We start from the raw sequence: 21,667 nt of genomic DNA on the forward strand, positions 1-21,667 counted from the left end.
ATTAAGACGACGGAAATGTAATCAGACTGAAATTATGAGTGAATCCTTTACTGTAATCGCCAGTGAAATGCCTTCTTTTTTTCCCCGAAATGGCCATAAACCTCATAAAATATTGGATGGTCTCATGACTGTTGGTTTTTTCTTGTTGCTGTTATGTTATAATTAAACTGTCATGATCCGCCAGTGACATAAATGGATAGTATAAAACAGACCAGTTACAGAATTGGCCCTTGCAGAACTACCATCAAAAGTTTGCAGGTAGCCGAGCGATTAAGAGTGCGTTGGGCCAGTAACTGAAAGGTCGCTGGTTTGAGTCCCCAAGCCAACTAGGTGAAAAACCTTTCAATGTGCCCTTGAGCAAGACACTTAACCCTAATTTCTCCTCCATATTTATTAATCTGGCAAATAGACACGCCCCTTTTAAACATTTCAGAGTCAAAGATAGATCTAACCCTAGGTTTTCTTCTGAGCTATCTGAGCTCATTCAGATGAGAAATCAGGACTGGGCCAAAACAAGGGGAACTGACTCTGTAGTGGACTGGCAATCTTTCAATTGAAAAACAGATGTACTATCTCGATTAAGAAGGCTAAATCAAGCTACCTTTTAAGCTCTATCTCTGACTCTGCTGGTGAGTCAATCGACTTGCTCTTCGCTCTGCCAGCCTTTAGCCGACTCGACGGTTAACCCGTCAACTTCTAGTGAAACAACAATTTACTGTCTGTGATGTGCTTGATGCCTTGCTTAAGATTGATGTGAAAATATCCACTGAAAAAAAATCCGCTGTTATGCTTGATCCATATTTGCTGCAGCTCTCTGCCCCCCGAATTGCTGAATCATGAATCAATATTTTTTACCTGACTATTATATCTGGTTCAATCCTCAAGGTGTGGAAGGCGTCCATGTGCTCCCCATTCACCAAGGTGGTGACCTTTATGACCTAAATAATGATTGTCCCATTTCTAAACTTAATTGACTAGCCTAAAAAATTTAAAATCCTTGATTTAATTCTCATCTAAGATCTTTCTTATCTTTGAAATGTATTCTAAATGTACATCAGTTAGACCAGATCACTAATAGCACTAATCTCTGCTGCATCTCTAGTTGTAAATGATGTGGTTAACTGTATGGATAAAAGTCAACATTGTGCTGCCCTCTTCATTGACCTGTCAAAGGCCTTCGATACTATTGATCACTCACTGCTAATTCAGAGGCTTTCCTCGATTGGCCTCGACCAGGCTGCATGTAACTAGTTTAACAATTACTTGACGGATAGAACTCAATGTGTATCTACTGATGGTGTTAAATCAGGTTGACTGGGTATTGTGAATGGTGTCACGCAGGGGTCCATTTTGGGTCCTGTGCTTTTTATTGTTTACTTGTGTCTGTAAAGAATTATAACGTGCACTTGTTTGCCGATGATACTGTTGTGTGTGCTATTACCCCCACGGTTGACCAGGCACTATCTGAACTACAGTCTGCCTTCGTCGTATTACAGAAAAACTTTGACCTGAAATTCGTGTTGAAGTATATGTTGTTCTCTAGAGTGCATGAAAATAACTCTTGATTATTTACTTTGAATGCTTTCCATATTGATTATGTCCCTGCTTACAAATATCTGGGCATCTGGATAGATGAAAAATGGTGATGAGCGAAGAAGCTGAGAATAAAAATGGGCTTTTATAGAAATAGGTCCTGCCTCTTGCTAAATAGTAGAAAGCAGATTATTCAGTCGACAGTCCTACGGAAACATACTCTATTATGAACGCAACTGCCTCTTCATTAAAATAATTTTCTACTCATGCAGTTTAGTACTCATTACTGCATTCTCTGCCAGAAAGTTGGTTGGCCCTCTTTGATGTCACGTAGGTTGATGCCTTGCTATGTTTTCATTTATAAAGCCCTTTTACAAAAAAGGTCCCACTGTACCTAACATCCATTACTAAACTTTAGACACTAATCTGAGACCCATGGTCTCAGGGCTGGTAAACTCTTGAAATTCCTGTGGTCTCTACTGAGTTAGGTAAATCAGCTTTTAGTTTTCATGTATCTTATTTGTGGAACAATCTTCAAAATATTCATAAAGGCAAAATAAAAAGTTACTTTGGATAAAAGCGTCTTCTAAATTACTTTAAATGTCAAATTTACATTTCAACTGATTCTTTTAATTGATGAATCTTCAGGTGTCCCATTGCAGCTGGAGCGTGCTGTGTGTGCATATATTAGAAGAGGAACAGCCTGACCTTTGAGAACCTTTGTAGTAATCATGTTTCCTAGTTGACATAAGGTGTGACCACTGATACCACCAGAAAAGGAAATGGCAGGTAGGAAATGCATGTGCTCTTTTGTCACCGACTTTGACTTCAGTTTGGTTAACTGATTTTGATGTCCATGATTTAGAAATGACTCCATACCTTGAGATAACACCCATTCTCCCTCTGTGTAGCCATTCCCAATCTGCCACAATGTTATCAGAGGAGTAAAACAACATCTTGGCACATAGAGTAGTAGTAATATTGTGTCTTTATTAAGCAATCTCTTTAACCACAGTCATGTGTATGGATTGAATAGGCCTCAGAATTGAGAGGAATGCAGCTGTTAAAAACTCAAAAATCCCTAATGAGATTAATTCAAACAAAAACAAAAAAACACCATAGCCTTATATACAAGTGAATGGGGTGGGCATGTGCAATAGGTGGGTATTATGGGATATTACAGAGAGAATTTGGAGGATGGGGTCGTAGCATTAGTACATGTAGCCTTTGGAGTAGGGCTGGGCGCCCATGTTTGGTGGGGCTTGTTCTTGGGGGTAGGAGGCCCCCTCGTCCATGTGGGACAGGGGCACGGTGTCCTCCTCGTTGACGTAGCGCTCAAACTCGGCCTTCAGGCTGGGCCGATGACTGTCGGGGAAGGCCAGGGAGATGAGGGCCTCGGGCTCGCACACAAACTTGTAAACATAGCGCTCCCCTGCCACCTGCAAACACAGAGGAAAGGGATTTCTCTGTTAATTCGTTGGTGTTGTTGTACTAATGCAAGTACGGAACAAATAAGCCATTTCATATAAAAACATTGCTTCCAAATTGAATTGAAGGAGCCAACAAACTGATAGGCAGTCTCTCCACTCTCAGAGACAAACCGGAACTGCTGAGTAAAGCCTTAGTTTGTACCTTCTGCATAATTCCCTTCTCGTAGTAATATCGCAGAGAGCGACTGAGCTTGTCGTAGTTCATGGCTGGACGGTTCTTCTGCATGCCCCACAGCCTGGCCACCTGAGAGGAGAGAGGGAACGAGAGAGGAGGGAGGGAACATAGCGAGAAGAGAGAGAGGTGGTTTTGCACCTGGGTCTGTTCAGCTCCAATGGATAGACCCTCTGCTCTTTACAGGTGATGGAACACACATTAAAGGAGACAATGTTTTTATAATCTGTCAAAGGACACTCCTATTATACTTTATTATATAGATTGAGTTTAGATGGAGTAAGGACTTTCACTCAGGAACCAATATGAATGAATTCCAAATAATTTGCCCGAGAAGGAACAACACAATTTTTCTTGCTTCAGCTTGCAATGTTTCACTGCCACCACTAGGGGTCCTCGGTGACCAGTTGAAATGCTCTCCTCTCTGAGCTAACTGACTCATCATGTCAAAAGCAGGGCGAGTCCCCACATGTGGATTCACTTCCTTTTTATGTAACCCATCACCACTTGAATGCAAACAGAGTCCCACAATGTACGCAGTGAAATAAGAGTCTGGTGCCTGGTTCTCATTGAGGCGGCGTTGTGAAATTTGTCTCAACCTTCCGTTGAACAGCCTGTTAATTCCAATACCTATGAAAAGTCTCACATCTCCAAGCGAGTGTGAAGTGAAACCAACGTGTATGAGCTTTGTGTTGTTGACAAACATTCTGGTCACTAGGAAGAGTTCAGTGTAGAAGAGGCATATTAGACTCCTGACTTGGCGGATCAAGGGAGGTTTAAGGGAATGCTAGTGTCCCAGAGCAGACTCCTCTCTTTGATCCTGAGTGCACACTCAACCTTAATTGCTCTTGTAAAAACCTTGCAGTATTAATTATTTACATACAGCTACCAGATAATGGAAGTGTCATTGTATCAGAATGTCTTATAAATAAACGTCTTAGAAGTTTATTCAAACAGGTAAATGAATTTCTAAGTCAACAGCCCTCAACTTCAAAAGCTCCTCTCATACATTTCATTGACTTATGGGTAATGTGATGTAAGGAGTGAATATTAGGTGATGAAGCTCTTCCTCCATTTTGTGTGTGTATCTACTGTTACGATTGGTAAATAATGCATGGAGGCTAATGGGCGCCTGGCAGTTTAGATCAGTGCATGGCCCAAGAGGGATTGTATAAAAGTAGGGAGGGGGAGGGAGGAACAATCTCAAACATTGAAATGTTATTCTCGACAATACACGATCCGCATTAAAGACCTCCTACATCTGACTGACCCAAAGCTACTTCTAATGTTTCTAAACAACGGTCAGATCCCAAATGGACTTCACGGAAACGTAACAGAAATGCTGTAGATTTAGCTAGTCTAGACCCCGGTTGTGTTAGGGTTAGGATTAGGGTTAAGGTTGGGCCTTACCCCTTTTGGCTTGATGAGTTGGAACTCTACTTCTTGCTTTTTTCAACAAAGAGCAAAGATCCCAAATGGACATATAATATGACGTAACTGTAGGTCTAGTTACTGTAGGTTGGGCCTTACCTCCTCAGGTTCGATTAGTTTGAACTCCATGCCGCGGCCGGTCCAGGCGATGAAGTGTGCGTTGCCAGGGTCGTCCAGCAGGGCCACCAGGAACTGCCAGAGCTGAAGGGATCCCCTGCGCTGGTAGGGGGCCCCCTCACGGAACACGGTACCACCCTCCTGCTTCACCTCACCTGGAGAGAAACAGGGATGCTGCAGGTTGGACCAGGCTGGAGGCTCAGGCTGTTTGAGGAAGTATGCAGCTACCATTGACTAGGGATGGTACAATTAGTGTATAATCCTGTAACAGACAATTAGAACTGCCGTAACAAAACAAAAAACAATTTGTGCGGTTGAGTCTGTTTCTGGGTAACATGGATTTTTTTTTTTTTACAATGTGATGAAACCTTGTTGCTCCTTGCTGAAATAAGCAAGGTGTTGTAGCAAACAAGTCTTTTCAATTTGTTTATTTTTTTTAACTAGGCAAGTCAGTTAAGAACAAATTCTTATTTTCAATGACGGCCTAGGAACAGTGGGTGAACTGCCTGTTCAGGGTCAGAACTACAGATTTGTACCTTGTCAGCTCAGGGATATGAACTTGCAACCTTTCTAGCCCAACGTTACTAGCCCAACGCTCTAACCACTAGGCTACCCTGCCGCCCTTTGTTTGCCTAGGCAAAAGCTTGTTCAACATTACTAATAGGATAATGGATGCGACAGTAATTTTGGTTGAGTCCAATCAATGGCTGTCTTGACAGGCTTAAGATACTGTAGTCACTGCAACATTGTGAGTGACAGGTGATTGGTTAATTATTGGTTAAGTAGCTGTCACTCTAACCCGGTGTGTTTCGCCAGTTCAACCTGTGCAGAAGCCCTCAGGCTCTCCCCTCACATCAGTCACCCCAGTGCACCATGGGAAACTGACTATCACCTTGCTCCCATGACACAGTAGCCCGGTCCTTACCTCAAGCACGGGAAACAAAACCCACTAACTCAGCTCCAACCAGGAGCCTGTTACGCAAAAAAACCAACTCTAAAGCTCATTGTTCAGTTATACTTTATCTGATACTATTGGCAGTGATATAGTGCTGATACCGATACACGTACTTGGGAAGATTATTGTGAGCGATAGGTACTCGATCCCAAATGGAGAGCCGCGTGGTGTGATTGAGTGGATTCTATGTCTCTCCCATGGAGAACTGACAGTGGACACCCTCAGTGCCATCATCAATAACCATAATCTGATCTCAGTGACACCTATTGGAGTGGATTGGAGTGTGCAAGGAGTTGTAAGACTCACCTTCTAATTTCTCAGGAACGACTCGGGAGTCGTTTTCAAAGAGATAGCCTGTAAGAAAAGACAGTGTTTAAAGTGGTCTTGTGTTGCTACAGCTTGTTCACCATGCCATATCTCGGATCACATTTTCACAAAATGAATGACTATATTGGGTTCATGTATCTCTTACACTTCAACAAGAATGTGTAGTGCACTTTAGTGAGAAGGGGAGGATTCCTCACACCCAACATCTCGAAAGGACTCCATCTTCCCTCTTACTTTTGTTTTAATAATACTTTTGATTTGAAGTGTCTAATACTCTTGTGATTCCTAAAGGGGCACCTCAACACTGATTTGGTAAAAGGCTGAGGGATGCGTCTGGAGATATTCAACCACTCTCAAACGCATAGACAGAGCTATGGATACAAGGACTGACCATCCATGATATCAACATTATAGTTTTGTTTTGAGACTGTACAGTGTTTGTTTACATGTAAAACAAATGTATATTTTGGGTTCTGATGGGGTACGACAGTTAAACGAAGCTCATGAGTAGGCCGTCATTGTAAGTAAGAATTTGTTCTTAACTGAAGATTAAATAAAGGTTAAATGCATTTTTTAAGGAGGCATCTATAAGTTATATTCTTCAAGAATCATTGGGTATATATCATTAATTTAAAAGGCTAAAATGGATGAAGCAACTGCAGAATGCCTGTTTAATAATACAATCTGTTCTGTGATTGGCTGTTCAAGAGCAATTCCTGAATTCTCACTTATTTAGGAAATTATGCTGGACAAGAACTAGAATGACCCAAAATGGTGTGACAAACAAAGGGAGTGAAGATGAGGATTGTTTTTCTTTTCTCAAGGAAAAATACTCTGTCTTGTTCCAGGAGTAATATTTATCCAGGGATTCTTGGGGCATGGGAGAGGCCCGAGCCTATGCCAATGGAAACATAGACACACCGTCGGTTAGCCAATGGAAATAAGGACACTCTGGGCTGGTTAGCCAATGACCGCAAAGCTACAGCCAGTAGCCAGGCCTAATTTAAATTAAGAATAGGAGAGGGAGATTCAGTACATGTAGTATCCCCCATCCTATCTTCAGTGCCATGAACCATTGGCACATACTTTTGGTAATAAGGCATGCATGTAAAAAACAACAACATGATTAGGCAGTCATAATGCATTATAACACTTGTCATAAATGTCTATGTAGTATCTACGACGGGCTTATACATGCATATAACAGGTAATAATGAATGACACCAGACACATTTTTGCTTACCTTCATTGTTGTGCTGGGGGTTGGGGTACCCCTCGTTGTGGTGATACATGGAAGGACATCGAGGGACATCTATTGGACAGAAAAACAAGCATACACCTATTGGTCAATGCAGTGAATCAAAAACAATCAGTAAAATAGTTTTCAGTCTACAGATGGATTTCCTTCCTCAGTCTATATACACTAGGCCAATATCTATGGGGAGAAAGAGCATTAATGTGCATATTTTTGTTTTAATCGCGAGGACAAAACCTTAATTTGTCCTAATATCACTTGTCTCCGACAGTATTTTTAGGCCATGAGTTCGCTCCCAGGGAGGAGCAGCAGTATAGTTCAGTGCATTGGTAGAGAATGTGAGTCTGCATTGTCAGCACTCTGTCCATCCACCTGTACACACCTCTACCTGACTCAACCATCCCACACTGCAAATGGATGGGATCTTCATACTTCTATCAACCCCGAATCAAATGTCCATTTCCTAAAGTTGTATTAATTGAAAACCTCGGATGTATCCGCCTGTTGCTAATAGCTACGCCCGGGTTGGTGACAAACTGCTCTTATCGCCTACACAGTGTACAGTATGTGTGCCTGTGTGAGTGAGTGCATGAATGGCAAGAGGAGGCCAGAGTGGGTGAAAGGTGCAGCAGCTCTAGTCTCCTGCCTCGTCTGGCTCTCAGTGGTGTTTAGCCTGGTGACTCACTCCTGGAGAGTGCAGTTGCAGCGCTGTGGCTGTGCTAGGATGTCACTGGGGTATATCAGACCCTCCATTCCGGGCCAGCAGACTATCACACTGTAAATAATATCACTGCCAGCCAGGGAAGCCTGCCACTGGGGAGTGATGGGGAGATTTGGGATGAGAGCGCCCGGGTCAATTGTTTGCTGCTTGGTGTCGCCAGCTTTCGTAGCCATTTTGTGTCTTTCACGCAACACAATGGCACACATTAGTATACTAGATGGACATTTGAATATGAAAAAGACAACTTTATTCACAAGCCTGAACTGCATAACTGCCTATGTGCTAGTGGTGCGCTTATCTATCATTTTGGTCACATTTCAGCAGTGGTGTAAAGTACTTCAGTAAAAATACTTTTAAAGTACTACTTAAGTCGTTTTTGGGGGTATCTGTACTTTACTTTACTATTTATATTTTTGCCATACATTTTTCCTGACACCCAAAAGTACTCATTACAATTTGACAGGAAAATGGTCCAATTCACGCACTTCTGAAGAAAACATCCCTGGTCATGACTACTGTCTATGATCTGGCAGATTCACTGAACACAAACGCTTTGCTTATAAATTATGTCTGAGTATTGAAGTGCCCCTGGATATCTGTAAATAAACAATATTTTTTTAAATTGTGCCTCCTGGTTTGCTTAATATAAGGAATTTGAAAATATTCATACTTTTACTTTTGATACTTAAGTATATATTTTTTAGCAATTCCATTTACTTTTGATACTTAAGTGTATTTAAAACCAAATACTTTTTAGACTTTTACTCAAGTCGTATTTTACTGGATGACTCTCACTTTTACTAGTCATTTTCAAATAAGATATCTTTACTTTTACTCAAATATGACAATGGGGTCCTTGTGATAGCATTTCGGAGCAGGAAAAACAGCTGCCAGCTTTTATCTGCGGCACACGTCTCAGGCAGGCCCACCAGCCTCTTCAACTCCTCCTATCACTTTCAAAATATATAAATGCAGCCGGTATGATGCATTTTGCATTTTGAAAGTTATATATCTTGAAAACTTGATGACTGATATGCATAACATTTTTGACTATATCAACAATGGACCAATAAAACAAATAACCAAAGAGAGTTTTCCTTTAATGGGTACAGCCAGGGCTTCGGGGCTGTGCTGCTGCACTGTGGAGGTATGGCTGCCAAGGCCCCTGGCTACCCCACCCTGTCCTCCCTCCTCCTCTCTCCCTCCACAGTCAGTGTTCAAGTTACTGCGGCCTCGCTCATTTTTCCATTATGAGTTCATCTGCCTGCAGAAAAGGGAGCCGCTGTTGCAACCCGACACCCCAGAGTGCTCCACTGGGGACTCTAGTCTTTCCAGTGCCCTCCATTTTCTCAATGAAATTCCTCTGCCTCCCTTTCAGTGAGACAAGTGTGGAGAGACGGAGCGGGGAGGGGTGTAGAGGAAAGAAACTGTATTACAGTCAAGAGTCAATACCTTTTTTTGCAAAGTGCCAGGGAGTTGAAAGGAGGAGTTTGGAGGTAGGGAGGGGGTAGGGCAAAGTCTGTAGCAGACATAGAAGTGTCTGCGTTTGGACATTTTGTTCTAATGTTATCCATACACGCCAGGATGACGCAAAGCAACCTTTTTTTCAAATGAACTTTTTGTAGGACAGAGAGAAAAAACCACAAATCAATATGTGTAAGTAATTGTATACATCCTACGTCCTACAGAAGGTGAATATGCCTACATGAGTGATATGGGATTAGTTGAGGTATGTTTTGCAGTATTCCGTGGGTCAGTGTGTTATGATTTGTTAATTTGTTAGGGGGAAAGACGCTCTGTGACCTCCGTGAGAGATTAGCTTCCCTCCTAAAACCACGAGTCATTCAGTATAGATGCTTTATATGAAACGGGGGTTGCCATTCTAAACAGACTCATATTGTATCTCTGTCATTCTTCCCTTGGACCCTCAGTGTTTTAATCACTCACCAGGCTCATAGGTGTAGTCGGTTGGCTCCTGCTTTACCATCATGTGGGCAGGAGGGAACCTGTGCGGATGGTGGTGAGCGTGCGGGTGGGGTTGTTGGTGTTGGTGAGGTGGGTGAGGCCCGTGCCCTGATCCATGCCCGGGTCCTGCCATGTGGGTGGCCCTCTCGTAAAGAGGGTCCAGGTACTCTTGCTTGAAGCTCTGCTGCAGGTAGGGTAGACAGGGGTCTGAGTGCTGCCGATGATAGCCACCACCTCCACCTGGTCCTCCACCTCCTCCTCCCCCACCACCGCCTCCAGCTGGGGCAGGGTGCATGCGCTGGAAGGCCTGCCCTTGAGGGGGGAACCCCTGGGGGCACATGTCTGCTGAGGGAGCCTGATACCTGGAACTAACAGAAGGGAAAAGAGAGGTTATGAAAACAATCAGTACCGGCAGAGTATTATTATGTCACCAACCAAAGAAAGGCTAATCGCTTTGTGGCACAATTCTAAGTATTTCATACAGTACAGGGGTTAATACCTGGGGTTCATGGGGTAGTTGTTGTGGTTGGGCAGTGGCTGAGAGGCGGCAGGGGAGTTCATGTTGTAGGCCGTGTTGTCAGGCCGTCCACCAGCGCCCCCGGCAGGCTTGGGGGAGTAATGATGCTGCATGGGAGACATGGGCGTCCCTTGGGGGCAGGAGCTCTTATTGGGTCCTGCAGCCCTCTTCGGCTCGTAGGCACTAGAAAACACACACAAGCATGGTTTATGAATCGCAATTTGGTTCACGAGTATTACCAAGGCATCAGTAGTAGGCCCTAACATTAGTAAAACAGGTCAGTAAGCCAAAGTGGGCTTATGGGGGATGGGTGTTTTGTAGTGACTCACGTTGTGTTCAGTAGCTTGTCTGGTCACTCTCTTTGATGCACTGCCTTGTGTATGAGAATTGACTGGAATTGTTTGACTCGTGACCTGCTATGGATCCTCTGACTCCATAAGATGAGAATGTTTGTATACGGGCCATAATAAGATTAGTACTGTACTTGTTGACATGTGTACCTGGCATAAAGGCACTGCTCTCCATTGGGGATCTGCTTGTGGCTACAGGATTGGCTGGGGTCGGACCAAGGGCTCGGTGGTTCCTTCTTGATGGTGACTGATGGGCTGTGGAATGCTACTGCTGTAGAAGAACAGAGACAGAAGAGCAGGTTGGCAAACATGGATCGTTTTTTTTACCCTCTATGATGTCATCAAGTTCAAAGGCAAAGCAAACAGTTTCGTCCGCACAGGGATCCCTAACAGGTGCCAGACCGCTTCGGTGACAGTCAGTTGAAAACAAGGGATGCAAGACAGACACATCTAAACACGAATAAACATACATGTGCATACACACATTCCTGCAGTTCCTTTGGAAGCCATTGGTGTCCTCGCCAACTTTTTCTCCTCTATTCCAGACACAATACAAGCCATAACTTCCTATGCACCCAACACAAAATATACCCAAACCTAAACAACGCCACCGGCCACGAAACTGTCTTTCAATGAACAAAAGGCCAGGCAGATTGCTCAAAAGTGACTTCGAAATTGGACGTATATCCATGTCCCGATGTCGTCGGGAAATGCCTTCAAAACAGGCCACTAGGGGCAACAGTGAATATTATTACCATCAAGTAGGCTTGGATTTTGCAAGGGCGTTGTGGACGGGGGTGGTGGATCAGAAGGTTGCGTGTTCAATCCCAGTGGTGGACACTCATTTATGTATATTTTTTTATTACCCTATCCCAAACCTTTACCTTTACCTTAACCATGAGTGCCTACATTTTATGTGACTCTGGAACAGAAGGTTGAGTGATCAATCCTAGTCGAACCCTTAACCTTCTAAATTCGACGTTTGCCGCAACTGAACTATGCTGAGCAAGAGGAGCAACCCAAAGTGTCAAAAACACTTGTGAATTTTGACATTTTGAGCAACTTTGAAATGTGACGTTTTGGAAAAAACGTAGATAAACGTCTAGTTCTGCAGTGAGATTGTGAGCTTGTTGCAAAAGGCAATGCAACACTTTGGTCAGTATGATGTTTGAGTGAAACATAATACATTCTTCATTTCCTTGGCAAACAATATTATATAATTTGGGGTATTTCAGTTAATAACTTACGTTTGACCTCACAAGGTCATGTTACTTGTTAAGAACAATATTCTGATGATTATTCCCTATTGGAATTTGGACTCCAGGTACCCTCTCTAAGGCCAGAGGTCACCTTAAAGCAGGTCTTAGTAAGTGATATCTAGCCCTTGAGCCATAAAATTGGCCATGGGTGTCCTTACGTAATGAAGATGTTTCAAATGTTTCAACCCCTAGGTCTCAGCCTTAATTGAATGTTTTGGCCCAGGGCAGAGAAGGATGAGACAGTGAACAGATAAAGAGGAGTATAACGTCTGGCCTCCTCGCCGGAGGATGAGAGATTCTCTGCGAACCTCTTAGAGGAAAGTGTCTGTCTTCCCATATGTATACGTCTGTCTATTTCTGTCTATTAAACCTTTAAATGTAGAAGTTGTTCGTCTTGTATTTTGCTTCTCCACACCTTGACTGATTTTCAATTCCTAACATTTCCTGTCTTGGTTTCGTTCTTCATCTGCATGAACATTCTGAGTATGTTTTTACTAGATCTTCCACTCAGCCTATATTCTTCCCTCATTTTCAATCCGAACTCTACAGAAGACATCTACTTTCTGTCAAGCGCTTCCCTTGGTGGGGACCTTTGCCTTGAAGGCCACACAAACCACCCAAAGTGGAGCTTCAAACTGCTGAGGCTGTGTTTATTATGTGAGGGGAGGTTCTCACTGACTGACTGTACAGCACAGGATGTTTTTCTGGGCCTGAGAGGGTAAACAGCAGCAGCTGTGCACTTTCAGCTGGAGACGACTGTGTGTGTGTGTGTGTGTGTGTGTGTGTGTGTGTGTGTGTGTGTGTGTGTGTGTGTGTGTGTGTGTGTGTGTGTGTGTGTGTGTGTGTGTGTGTGTGTGTGTGTGTGTGTGTGTGTGTGTGTGTGTGTGTGTGTGTGTGTGTGTGTGCGTGCGTGTGTGCGTGCGTGGGTGCGCGTGCATGTGTGTCTGCAGTGGGTGTGGAGCTGACGGAACAGGCCACACCGAAACCCAAGACCAGGTAATTGCATACTGTCTGTATCCCATTCACAAAAAGGGAGGAGAGAAAACGCAGCGACTTACTGTAAATGGCTGAGAAAGGGACATCTACAGACAAACAGAGCAACAAAGAAAAAAAGGAGGCTCGAGAGGAATGGGGGGAGTAAAACAAAACGACAGACAATCAGCGGGAAATAAAGACAGAACGAAAGAGACTGAGAAAGGGAGAGAGAGAGAAAGTGACAGACAGACAGACATACGCAGACAGGCAGACCGACAGCTTGTGGAACGTTTGAAAATGGGGGAAAACCCCTATTGTTTTAGTCTCTTCTTTCCCATGACACACCCGGGCAGGTGAGGAAGTGTTGGCTTTAGAGTGCGATCAAAAAGGATTAGAAAAGTATTTACCCAGATTTCCCACACAGACACAATAGGATGACAGCCCTCCAAATCCCTCAACCCTCTTCCTTTCTCCTCATGCCCAGGGTGGCACATGACCGAATTTGTTTCCAATATGGCTATGAGAGTGTAGAATGTGTTTGTCTCACACAGTGATCCTCTCACTACACACAATGTAGAGTGTACACAAGTTCAGTCCCAATGTAGACCAAGTGGAGCAGCTAATACGTTTGGCAGACATACAGCCTTTTGCCGTGGCCCTGCTTTTGTTTAATTTCGAACACTGTGTTCTGCCCTGTGAACGGCATCGAATCAAGAGCTTTGGCCGCTGTTTGAGAATGAAGCAGAGCACTGTTCAATAGTAAGTGGGTGGAGATTCGTGTGTCAGGATATACAATATGAATTACTCTTGTATATGAGCTTAGGACGGCTGTGAGTGTTTATGATTGGTGCAGTTGTCTGGCATGCTCCCCCCAATTAGCAGGGGTTGGCGGACTTCCCTGTTAACGAAGACCTAGTGAATCAACTGATTTCTCAAGCTCAAAGGAGGCTGGGACACATTGGATATCCCTTGATCCGAATAGAAATGGCACAACATTTTGAGCATCTGAATTGTTTCAGTTGTATTTGATCAGAGTAAACTATGGAATCAGAGAACTCTGTACCGGTCCCCCCTGTATATAGTCTCACTATTGTTATTTTACTGCTGCTCTTTAATTACTTGTTACTTTTCATTCTTATTCTCATCCGTGTTTTTTTAAACTGTATTGTTGGTTAGGGGCTCATAAGTAAGTATTTCACTGTAAGGTCACCTGTTGCATTCTGCGCATGTGACTAATACGATTTGATTTGATTTATGATTTATTTCAACTGGGAAAGGGATTCTTAAAATGTACAATTTAAAAAGGATTTAACAAATAATGGCTTAACAAATCCTTGAACAAGGTGACATTATCAAGGTAAATCCAAACCCTCTGAGGTTTATAAAGGAGTGGCAGTCACATAAACAGAGTTTGGAGAGCATGGCTCTTCCTTATTGGTTTTATTTAGGGGACATTTGACCCCAGCTCACATGGTTCTGGTTTCCCTCTCTACATCTCTGTTAGTAGTTACACTTTTCTCCACCAAGATCCTCATATTTCATGGAGTTTTTTCTAATATGGGAAGGGGGTGTTGTGAACTTGAACATAATGTGTAATGGTAGAGAGAAGTGTTTAGATATTTTTGGACAGATACTGTACACATTAGGTGAGAGAGAGAGAGAGAGAGAGAGAGAGAGAGAGAGAGAGAGAGAGAGAGAGAGAGAGAGAGAGAGAGAGAGAGAGAGAGAGAGAGAGAGAGAGAGAGAGAGAGAGAGAGAGAGAGAGAGAGAGAGAGTGAACACGTCCTAACCTTGTATAAAATTATGATCTCAACAAAGTAGGGGTTGTTAACTTTAGAGACACTTTAGAGACGTCAAAATTGAGGGCATGTGGAAAGTCTTCTTGTTATGAAAGTTGAATGTTTTCATCTTGTGTTTGCTCCTCTTCCTGATTAGTTTATTTTTAATTTATCTTGCTTTCCCTGGTGTCTTGCCAGTCACTCCCTTTCTGATCACAGGATGATTCAGGATATGGATGGGGTTGGAGGGAGGAGCAGGGGGACTTTATATATGTAAATAGTACATCTTTGAGGGAGGATGCAGGGTGAAAGGTGACAGTCTTGGTTGAGTGCTTTAGGAAGTGGAGGGATCATCATGGAGGGAGGCTATTCAGTCAAACCCCACCACAAACAAATCTCAGGACATGAAACCCCAACAACACCCTCCCCACCCCTATCCTCATCCACACAAAGTGTCCTCGGCTGGGTTAAGGTACTAGTGGGAACTCCTCAGGACTGAGGATCATCAGAAGCTTGTCTGAAATGGGACATTCTTCTGCAGCTTAAGTGCTAAAGAAATATATCATGCCCCTTTGTGTAACGCAAAGAGGAATTGAGGATTCAGAGTGTTGTGACGTCAAGAGACAAAGTTAAAAACATGAAGCATCTAGGAAGACTACAAATTAAAGCTGCGAGCAGCAATAAACAGTGTTCAGGATGACAGAATGAATACAAGATCATTTGGATAGCAAAGCAAGTACTCTGTCATGTAGGAACATTCTTCCTCTATGTGAAATCATGAGTCTAAATACAAAGTCTGGAGTGAATCTGACGTATGGTCCATAAGGAGAAAATGATTGTGAGCATTCGTGTTACATGTGCAAAGAATTAGTTGTTAATTAATAGTTTTACTTTTTTGTAAAACACCAAATTCAGTGCGGTTCATTTTAGGGATGTCTATGATATCAATGACAAGTTTCACGTTGATAGGCCACTGTGGAGTGGAGTTAGAGTGGTTTAAATGGACACATAAAATCAGATTTTTGATCTGTCAATAACGCAGCCATCTTTTGACCAATCCCTTTGTACCATGGGCCTACATTCCAAATGTGGTTTCATTTGGTCCTATGGTACATTTTAGAAGTATTTTCTTTAGCATATTTTAGCGTATGTGCTAATATGCATCTACTGGTATAGTGTGGCCATCTTTAAATCCATCAACGTTATTTTTTTCCATCAACGTTATTATTGTGGTGAGTCCAAAGGCCACATTTGGAGTGAATCTGACATTTAGTCAATGTGAAGAATTTTTTTTAGGATTATTTTAAGCGTAATCGTTACAACAACAAAAAAGAGAATTATTAATATTGCCCTACCAAGCAAAACGGCAGTAACTGCTCATTTCATTTTTTTGCTACATTAAATACATGCTTATTAATCATGTGAACAAGTCTCTATTGTATTGTGTTTTGGAGAAAATGGGGGTCACAGCTTTGCTGTGATCCCCTAAATAGGGTATGTACCTCTTCTTACTATCGTCTTGTGATCTTAAGTTTGTATAGAATTCCAATTATAGTTTGGTAGCTAATGGCAATGATCAAACGAGTGGCAGCCAGGGTTGAATGCCAGGTAGGAAACCCCCTCTGTAATCTCAGTTTATTTTATACAGAGTGTTTCCTACCATTAAAGGTTCTTCTCCAGAGTAATCAAACCTGAACTCAGCGAGAGAGGATCTGGAGAGCTTTACATTAGGGTGTTTATCTCTGGGATGGGAAGTCAGTCTCTGGAAGTCTGCAGGACGTGACAGCTTCTTATTTTTATCCTTATTTTAACAGGTAAGTTGACTGAGAACACATTCTCATTTATAGCAACAACCTGGAGAATAGTTAGAGGGGAGAGGAGGGGGGATGAATGAACCAATTGGACGCTGGGGGTGATGGAATGAGGGCCAGATTGAGAATTTAGCCAGGACAATGGGGTTAACACCCCTACTCTTACGATAAGTGCCATTAGCAACCACGGAGAGTTAGGACACCCCGTTTAACATCCTATCCGAAAGATGGCACCTTGGGATATATATACCGTATTTGTGTGCCTGCTACTGGCCCTCCAAACCACTTCTAGCAGCATCTGGTCCCCCATCCAGGGACAAACCCTGCTTAGCTTCAGAGGCAAGCCAGCAGTGGGATGCATGGTGGTAAGCTTCTGTACCCACCAGCCAGTCAAGGAGCTTCCCAGTGACTAATCATTCTGGTTAACTGTATCTCAGTTGCAATGTCAAATAGGGTGAATAGTATTATGAAGACGTTTTATTGTCATGTACACCAGATAGGTGCAGTGAAACGCGTGGTTTTACAGGGTCAGCCATAGTAGTACGGGACCACTGGAGCAAATTAGGGTTAAATGCCTTGCTCAAAGCACGTCAACAGATTATTCGCCTTGTCAGCTCAGTTATTTGAACCAGCAACCTTTCAGTTCCGGGCCCAGCGCTCTAACCACTAGGCTATCTGCCACAGGCAAACCATGAGAATGGAAGGAGATGTATTGAAGGGAACATCCATAGTAGCTATAGTCCATTTCAAATATGGGCAACTGTCACATGATTGTTCCTTGAATGTTAGATGATATACAGTTTCCTGTATTAGTACACAAGTTATATAAACTACATATGTACTGTACACCCTAGAACAGCTTTAGTAGAGCCCACGGAGGGTTTCTTGAGAGTCAGGGAGAGAGAGAGATGGTTCCTCACTGGCAAATTGATCCCAACAATGACAGACAGTTCAATAAAAACAACAGGGATGCCCAATTATGTGGCTCTAAAGATTTCAAAGGAACATATTGATTTCTGGGACGTGCCAAATAGCAATCCTCTCTCTGCCTCTGTGGCCTGGCTCAACTGTAGAAAGTAGGGTACATGAGGGATAGACAAGAGTTTTTCTTATATGTTATGATGGTGGAGATCAAATACAGTATATTATCACATGCTGCTTCCTCTACTGCACTGTGTCACCTTTTCTGTTGTTGTGATTCATAGCTTTCGCGGTATCAAATTGTTGTAGTAGCTACTATCTTGTCTCATTGCTACAACTCCTGTACAGGCTCGGGAGAGATGAAGGTTGAAAGTCATGCGTCCTCCGATACACAACCCAACCAGCCGCACTGCTTCTTAACACAGCGTGCATCCAACCCGGAAGCCAGCCGCACCAATGGACCTCCCGGTCGTGGCAGGTTACGACAGAGCCTGGGTGTGAACCCAGACTCTCTGATGGCACAGCTGGCGCTGCAGTACAGAGCCCTTAACCACTACGCCACCCGGGAGGCCCTAGCTCTTATTTTCAACTGCACTTGTTGCCCCTGCTGTAACTTTCAACCCTATCAAGTAGAGAAGAAAGGCCTTCCATTTCACTTACTGTGAACATTTAGGAGACATTGAAAACGCTGACATTTTCATCCCAAGTATGTTGGCCCACACATTGAAAGTTCTGCATGTAAATGTGTGGTCGGTTGGAAATCCAGTGGGATGGTGAGTCAACGACGGCGATTCAATCTGTTCCACCTCATTGAGACTGGAAAGACAATCCAGCAGCAATTCCACTGTGGAACTGAAACATGTGCAGGACATGTGTGCTTCTCAGGTCAATGCACAATCAGAAAGAGCAGAGAGAGAGAAGAGAGAGAGAGAGAGAGAGAGAGAGAGAGAGAGAGAGAGAGAGAGAGAGGAGAGAGGGGCGAAATGACAACTGGAGATCTCTAAAAGCCAACGCTGGGCTCCAGAATGGTCTCAATGTCTATTGCAAACATCGCCTGGTCCATTTAACCATTAGTGTCTCGTATCTGATTTACCGGTCACCCTTTCTGATCGGCTAATGCCTTTGCGACTTGGCTTCTTTGAATATTTAAAGCATTGTTGTCAGATACCTGCCAAACAAGCCTGACGAGATTGAGAGAGAGCACTGTAGTATCAACAGGAAGTGATTGGACGGTAAAGCGACATAGCACAACCGATCAACTATGTGATGCTTTAAGATAAACAAAAGTGTTTCATGTATTTTGGTTTCATATTATTAGGTGTAGCTTGATGTTGTCTTGGAAACGAGGATGTGGCGGACACAGAGAATGGAGTGTGACCGGAGAACGGAGTGTCCACACCTTGCTGTCATCCAAGTTTCACTTCTCACTTCTAGAACATTTGATGTCAGGTCGATGTTTTCGGACTGTAAGATATTCCCTTTTCATTTTCCCATCGTGTGTGCGCTCTGTGGACAAATGACTTCACAATTTGACAGTGAAGATGGAGACATTACTGTATATCAAAAAGTGTGTGGGTGTGTGAACATCATGTGACTGTGTTATGGCCATCCCATTGGACAAGACAAGGAGGAGTGGACACAGGACTTAGCACTAACACAGGCATGTCACGTGTTATGGATTATGGGAATAGTATATTCTTGACTAATGTGTTATAGCATGGTGAATAACAGCATCAAAGTGCACGTGACAGCACTAAAATCAAAGTTGAATCAAAGTTGGCCATAGCCTTTGTATTGACAAAAAACATGACTTGTATGTGTGTATATATATATATATATATATATATAAAAAAACTTTTTTTTTAAATTAATCACACTTTATCTATTGTCCATTTCATACCCAGTGCATTGCGGTGATATTTTTTACGTGACCTGTGACCGTCTATAAATCTTTCTTCCCCATTGCCGTTTAATAGGCACAATACAATACATCCCCATCCCAGGACACGGGCAGCGAGTGGGGCGTTCCATCGCAAAAAGCCGGGGGTGTAAGTAATGTGGCAAAATATTGACCCTTCACTCTCAATCCCTCAGCCCCAATATAGCTGTCCCCTCTTAATGTTTAATGTGATAAACAACCCCCCCCCACCCACTGTTACTGAAATTACATAAAGAGCACCCACTGACCCAGCTAATATCCATCAAGTGGAGAAGTGAGAGAGGGAGGGGAGGAGATATAGGAGCGGACAAGGCTCATCTTGACTGAAGGAGGTAGATAACACATTCTGCACTAAGTTCCCATCAAGCCCAGTAGAAAGCCTGGTCAAACTCCTCCCTGTAAATATCAGAGCACATGCCACATCCACAGATCCTCTCACTCTATCATTCCCTTCTCTCTCTCTCTCTCTCTCTCTCTCTCTCTCTCTGTCTCTCCCTCTGTCTCTCTCTCTGTCTCTGTTTAGCGATTGGGATCTCAACATGATGCCCCGAGGCACAGGCAAGCGTGCTGTGTGACCCCTCCCCCCCACGTTCCTGATTTATCTACACTTTATCTTTATCTATCCCTCCCCATCCCTCGCTGGGATCAATACAGCCCTACAAGGCTCAGTCCACACAAGGCCTGTCCTGTGTCAGCAAGTCACTATGGCAATAGCAAGACCTCAGCCTCAACCATCAATGATCCCCTCTTAAAGTTACATGTGGCGGTTGGAAAACTGAGCAAACCACGGCCATGTTTAGTAAGACACACCGGAGCAAAACGTTTTCTCCCTACTTAACAGGACCCAGCTATGTCACGGAGACAGAATCTAGGGATATCCCTCGCTGTGGGTCTTGGGCATAACAATAGCGTCACCAAGGGTAATTAACTCTGACGCTATTTCGTGATGGCATGCTTGGTTTGTTGATGTGATCTCCTGGTTTCTCGTGCTCCTGTGTATTCTTGCTAAACGTGGAACCCGCTCTGTTATTTTTAGGCCTGCCTGCATCTGTTGCCCCTGGTTTTCCCCTGCTCTCGTCTTAGAAAGAGGAAACGTTCCAGCTGTGGTGAACGTTAAAGCTCAGCCGTTCCTCAAATCCGCATTTCCTCTCCCTGAACATGCAAATGCACTTCTCCCCTGACACACTGCGCACAACATTTAGATCCCCCATGGAAGACCATTTTTGAGTGAGTTAGAAAAGTATTATAGTATTATAACATTGGGTGCATTATAAGAGGGGGAAAAAACTGTTTACGTTTGGAAAATAAATCGAACCCCTTTGTCATGAATGTATAACTGAAAGATAACATTGGCAGAAACCAAATGGTGAGAGAGAAGGCATTTGAAGTGTTCACCTTCTCTTTTTGTGGTGGTAGTAGAATAACAGCCGTCCAATTCATGAATGGAGATTCCCTCCCTTTAACCCAATGTGCTGCCTCAGCCAGTCTCTCACAACCAGCCCATTCATAAAACTGTGGGGCTGAAGTGTGTGTGTGTGTGTGTGTGCGTTTTGTGTGCGCCTGTGCATAGTGTGTGGCTGTAGGTGGCCAGGATGCATGTGTTTCTGGAGAGAAATGACCCATTCAGTCATGTTTTCACATGTACGCACAAACTCCCGCACACACACACACATCGAAGAGGAATCGTCCCCCCTGGGGGCGAATGGTACCCCTGCATATCTGTCAGTCACCTGGATGTTTCAGCAGACTTGTTGCATAGCAGCTGTATTTTGGAAGGTTGAGAACACTGGGCTGCATATTTCTTTTTGTTCAACTGGAGAGAGAGCAAAGCGAGGTAGGAGCTCTGCTCTAAATGGGGACTGATTGGGCCAGCTCTGAGCGAACCAGTGAGCAGGGGAACACAGCAACACAAAGAAGAGAGAAGGTCATAAATTCATGACGAGGCAGAACGTTTCTACCGAAGAGACAAACTGTCGTGAGCATTTGCACTCAACTGCACTCTCTCTCTCTCTCTTTTTGTCTCTCTCGTTCTCTCTCTCTGTCTCCCCCTTTCTCTCGAAAGGACTGGAACGGCATCTACAGCCACAACTTCCTATATAATTACTACAAGGTCCAAAACTAAACAATCGGCCCACACAGCTCTGAAATAGT

At 43.5% G+C, this 21,667-nt stretch overlaps 1 protein-coding gene across 2 annotated transcripts in view; it reads right to left on the reverse strand.

The window, feature by feature from the left end:
- Positions 1–2,503: 2,503 nt before the first annotated feature.
- LOC135505037 (ETS translocation variant 4-like) overlaps positions 2,504–21,667 on the reverse strand; it is a 29,542-nt gene continuing 10,378 nt past the window's right edge. The window contains exons 6-13 of one of the 2 annotated variants that reach the window (XM_064924057.1): positions 10,984–11,104; positions 10,466–10,666; positions 9,949–10,334; positions 7,269–7,337; positions 6,005–6,052; positions 4,726–4,898; positions 3,166–3,267; positions 2,504–2,972 (exon numbers count right to left, since the gene is read on the reverse strand). In XM_064924057.1, the coding sequence (XP_064780129.1) occupies positions 2,745–2,972; positions 3,166–3,267; positions 4,726–4,898; positions 6,005–6,052; positions 7,269–7,337; positions 9,949–10,334; positions 10,466–10,666; positions 10,984–11,104 (1,328 nt within the window). In that variant the 3' untranslated portion in view covers positions 2,504–2,744. The remainder of the gene's footprint in view (positions 2,973–3,165; positions 3,268–4,725; positions 4,899–6,004; positions 6,053–7,268; positions 7,338–9,948; positions 10,335–10,465; positions 10,667–10,983; positions 11,105–21,667) is intronic. The other variant, XM_064924058.1, reaches the window with a different exon arrangement.

Source organism: Oncorhynchus masou, chromosome 18 (genome assembly GCF_036934945.1).
Source record: "Oncorhynchus masou masou isolate Uvic2021 chromosome 18, UVic_Omas_1.1, whole genome shotgun sequence".
In the NCBI taxonomy this organism is placed as follows: domain Eukaryota; kingdom Metazoa; phylum Chordata; class Actinopteri; order Salmoniformes; family Salmonidae; genus Oncorhynchus; species Oncorhynchus masou.